The 4910-nt window shown below is 39.3% G+C and overlaps 1 protein-coding gene across 1 annotated transcript in view; it reads right to left on the bottom strand.

Annotated features, from left to right (window-relative positions):
- The window catches only part of CUNH20orf194 (chromosome unknown C20orf194 homolog), a 67166-nt gene extending 62628 nt beyond the window's left edge, over positions 1–4538 (bottom strand). The window contains exons 1-2 of the mRNA XM_026072756.1: positions 4531–4538; positions 3818–3897 (exon numbers count right to left, since the gene is read on the bottom strand). Of these exons, the coding sequence (XP_025928541.1) occupies positions 3818–3897; positions 4531–4538 (88 nt within the window). The remainder of the gene's footprint in view (positions 1–3817; positions 3898–4530) is intronic.
- Between the last annotated feature and the right edge of the window lie 372 nt (positions 4539–4910).

The raw sequence follows: 4910 nt of genomic DNA, 5'->3' as shown, positions 1-4910 counted from the left end.
AGAAAAGAAAAGAAAAGAAAAGAAAAGAAAAGAAAAGAAAAGAAAAGAAAAGAAAAGAAAAGAAAAGAAAAGAAAAGAAAAGAAAAGAAAAGAAAGGTAGTTGATACTTTCAACATAAGGAGGGGGAAGAAAAGAAAAAAGGAAGGTGTTAACAAAGGAGCAGCTGATAAGCTTAATTCGTATAAAAACAGGACATCGGTGAATTTATTGCCTGCAGAGCACACGCAGGCCAGCAGGGAAGGTACCAGTGTGCCATAACACCAAMAACTTCATAGAATACCTGATTTTTTACCATCCAATACAGACAGGATTTATCATACCCAGGCTTCAATACTACTCTACACAAGCATATGGAGTTAAATGAAGAGATACATTTAGCGGAAAACAAACAGGAAATGAAACAATGGCAAAGATAAGATACCTCCAGAAAGTATAGCACAAGTCCTCAACAGAACAATGGGGAAAGCTATTAATTAGGAAAACCTCACAGGCCTGGCTCCAGCGGAGCTGTGCAAGTTTAGTAACTCCCCATCTTTCCCAGCTCATCGCGAGGGTGTAGTAGACAATGACTCAAGTCTACCTAGCAGCCCACCGCTGCCCAAGGAGCCATTCCTGCTCCTTCTTTTCCTGTATTCAGAGCTTATCTGTCCTCTCAGGGAGCTGATTCAGTTCGCTAAGCTGGCAGAAAACTAGTTCAGCCAAGTATGGAAAAATTCTGTCAGCTCAGTAAGATGAAGCCAGCGCACAAGATCAAACAAGCACCAGAACTGATGCAAAATGCATGTGGGGAGGGAAAGGAGGAAAGGGAAGAGGAGCAATCTAGGGACAGGTCAAGACAACCCCTTTTCTGAGACAAAAAGTATTTGAGAAGGCTCAGCTATCTCACGTGCTTGGGCACCAGTTGCTAAACTGATACAAACATAATCTACATGTAAAAAGCAGCCTTGCTTTCTCTTTGTCCCAGCCATGCATATTTGACATTCCCCGTTTCTCAAAACGGAGAAGAGTTGTTTCATAACCCGTTTAACAGCCATGTGAGCTCTAGGGACACAAGGTGGGAGGCTAGCAGGAAGGTGAGGCTGGAGAGAACGGACAGATCACCTTCTGACAGCCGCCCCAAGCCATCAGGCAACTGTGAAACAGCCATCTAACAGCCAGGCACGTTAATCATTGAAACAGTCTCCATTTAGACAGGGAACGGGATGAACAAGCACTTCAAGGTACTAAACGCTGGTGAGATTTCTCCCACATCCTAAGAGCAGCAGCTCTACGTAGGACAGACATTTCCTAAAAACTCGTAAAGAAGGAACGCTGTATAYTAAATATACATCCTCAAATACCAGATTAACTTAATGGTGAGCTAGAAACCTCTGTTAAAAGGTAAGAAGTGGGAAATGCCATTGCTTAAAAAAATTAGTTTACGGTATAATTTAGGGAGTTTCTTATACAGTTTTCTTAGCAACTTTTAACAGYGATAAACTCCAGTTTCTAGAAGAATCACACCTCACAAGTTTAATTAAAAACATGTCTGACATGCAGACATGTCTCTTCTCTCCCCACCTCCAAATTTCTTTTTTGCGCCAGTTGTAATGTCATTTTTTCTGGCAAAGAACGGACGTATGCTACCATTCGATCATTTTAAAATRAGAAATATAGGATTATTTAAAAATCAGCTGCAACTACTTTTAAATAATTTTATCAAGCTTAAGTTCTCCCCTCTCTTTGGCAMCTTACCAAGCTATTTTTAATTTCAGTATAAATATTAATCCAACTGAAGTAAAGCTATGAGAGTTTATATCACTTTATCTTATAGTCCAATATATAAAATTAAGGGGGAAGGGGGGAGTTGTTAACTCTAGGTACTTAAAAGTAGCAAAGTGAAATACATCATGCGCTGACTGGAAGAAAAACGTGGGTATAGGACACTCYCTGGTTTTCATAAAAATCAAAAGGACTCAAGACATAAGAATACTTAAACTTTATCATCTGAAGCTTCTATTTGAAGACAGACTTAATCTCTTTATAACAGAGACATTGCTGCTAGACTAGAAGTTATGTGGGAAATGCTATAGCCTATATTAGGTCAGATTAGACAACAACAGTCCTATTGTGGGTACAGAAAGAGATTAGTAAAAAGCACAAATCTAATGAGAAAAAACACACTTCATATATTTCCATAACAGAAATGCTTATTTATTAAGAAGCATGGTCATCTGCAAGGTTTTAAATACTCCACATTACACTGAGGCTTACAGAACAGGATTTCTTTTGCACGTAATGTTTTCTCTAATGCCATAGAAACAACATCTCTTATTTTGAGTGACTGCTTTTATGCTTGGGACTTACCGCAGCTTCAGAATTAACAAAAGCCAAAGAGTACTACATATATAYGGTGAGAATTGAGAGTTGGCACAGTTTGTTATATTTTACAAAATTGGACTGGCATCAAAGGCAAAACCAAGTACTTTCTCTTGTAAAATTAAGTGTTGYTGCAAGGTTGCCACACTGTCACCACATACAACTTCCAGCTGGTAAAATTACTACTTAACCAAAAGGTTTCTTAAACTATTACAGAAGAGCATGTGGAATAGAAAGAGTGTTGTTATACAGTCAGCATCTATCAAAATAGAAYAAGGTTCTGTGTTTTTACCAATTTTTCATGGTCTAGCAAATAAGCTTCTTCAAGTTTTCTTGCTACACCATTCAAAAAATAAAACAGGCTATGGCAGCAAGTTATCCACTGTATCATTTCTTAATGCAAAACCCATTAGCATTCACAGCTTTTACAGGACTACACTAAATTTTCCATCTTTAAATGTTATACATAATCTACATAATCACTCTCTAATCCTATTCTCTAGGTATTAGAATTCCTGAAATTTCCTTTAATAGCTTAATAACAACCATATATTTAGAAACAAAAGTCAATGTTACACACAACATGATACTAAAGCTGTACGAAAAGCCTGTTACTTTCCTACATCATATCTGCACGTACAGCTTTGTTTTGCATTGCTCTTTCCCCCTACCCTGAGATTAATTAAAAAGCACTGAAATTGCATGTGCTTTTTGTGCTACCATGTAAGTTATAACAGCCGCCCAGGCTTCCCACATGACTTTTAAAATGTATTTTGAATTATTTCTCCCAAGGATCTTAAGCATCCCTTCCCCTAAATTCAGGTTTTATTAATTCTGCTGCTAGCTTTTCTGCAAATTTTCATGCATCTCTTATAAACCAAGCYTGTTCCTGAACACCACCCTCGCCAGCCCTGCACATCATGATCCCTAACCTTGGCACTCTTAGGTTTTTCTCCAGTCCTTTAACTTCCCTACCGAGTCTCGCAAACACACACAGCACCTGCTAGTGCCTTCCACTTCCCCAGCAATGTGGCAGAACCAGCCACAGTGAACGTGCCTTCAGCCTTCAGCTTTTATTTCAATTGCCAGCTAGAACACAAACACTGCCTGGACAACCGTTTACTCCAAATAGATACAGGTTAAGTTCTCCCCATCTTTCCTTCACTGTGGACATTAACAAAGATTCTCTCTTCTATCCAGCCACTCAATTTTCATAAGGCTTGGAAGAATGTTGATATCATTATTACTATACTAGCAAGCTTGCCTGAAATTAGTAAATAGTCCAAATGAATTATTTAGGGAGAAAAGAGTAGCAATCAGATAGCTGTCCTCACTGAGAAACAGGCTGGGAGCGTGGGGGCAGAGGTGGAGTAAGAAATGACATTCATTTTTCATGGCATCTTTATCAGTACAGTGAGGACAAAAGGAAAAAAAAAAGAGAGAGAGAGAGAAAACTAACCCAAAATGCAAAGGATTCCATCAGGTTGAGATTTGCTGCTCTGYGTCAGGATGCTCTGAATGTGTCGAAGGCGGCTGCAGCTGCAAAAGAAAGAATTGGTCCTTAGGGACAGTGTTTCAAAGTGCTCAAATCTGGTAGGCTCAAGTGTTGATCTATGCTTTTTTCTTAATTATMTGAATTAAATACACACAGTTTGACATGGTTAGCTTCTGTCTGAAATACATTTAAATCTCGTATCAAACCTTCYCCAGATTATTTTTTGTCTAAAGCACGTGAAAGTACGTAGTCCCGAGAGATAACTGGAACTCACAAGAATCCCTTCTAACCAAGTGTCCAGTCTCCAACCTCTAGCAAGAATTTTAGCCCAAATTTCCCTCTTCTCAGCGCAAAGCAAAACCAGAACATGGGGCAGGTGATGCCCAAGTAGRAAGTTGGTAAGGGAAAGGACTGCAATAGGTTCTACACCCCAGGAGCAGTATGAGAAAGATGAGAGGGAGTTCCAGGACCCTCARCTCCATCCAGCAGCTTTCACCCTGMGTAACTGCACAGTACAGWCATGTCCCAGACCTCCAATAAAATGAGCGGAAAGCCAGATGTTTGCAGAAGGGCAAGGAGGAGAACGGGAGGACACGGAGAAGTTTCTACACTCTCAAAATCTCTGTCCCCGCTCTCAAACCTGCAGAGTCCCAGCAAACTCCTTGTTCAAGACTAACAGCGTCATGTTATCTGCCGGTRTCAGTGTGATGCTTTAAATTATCAGTATAATGAAGACTCAAATGGGACACTCCATCATTATTACAAACATATATATAAGCAGAAATGCAGAACTGAGGGAACATTCAGGCAGAAAAAAAGGAAGCAACTTTAGGGAACACTGAGATTAGACAGCTATTGAACAGTGGATTTTTCCATAACAACTTAGACTTCAGGCACTACAGTTCTTCCTTAGATCTGGCTTTATTCACTAGAAGTATATTTACTCCATAATGGGAAAACATATAGCCAGTATTCCTATTCAACATAACAAAAGCTGAACTCAAGAAGAGTCTCCTTTTAAGAAAAATTTTCTCTACAAGAGATTAACAAGCTAAAC

The sequence above is a fragment of the Apteryx rowi genome, unplaced genomic scaffold, assembly GCF_003343035.1.
Source record: "Apteryx rowi isolate R43461 unplaced genomic scaffold, aptRow1 scaffold_35, whole genome shotgun sequence".
NCBI lineage: Eukaryota > Metazoa > Chordata > Aves > Apterygiformes > Apterygidae > Apteryx > Apteryx rowi.
This window is presented reverse-complemented; position numbering and strand designations above follow the sequence as displayed.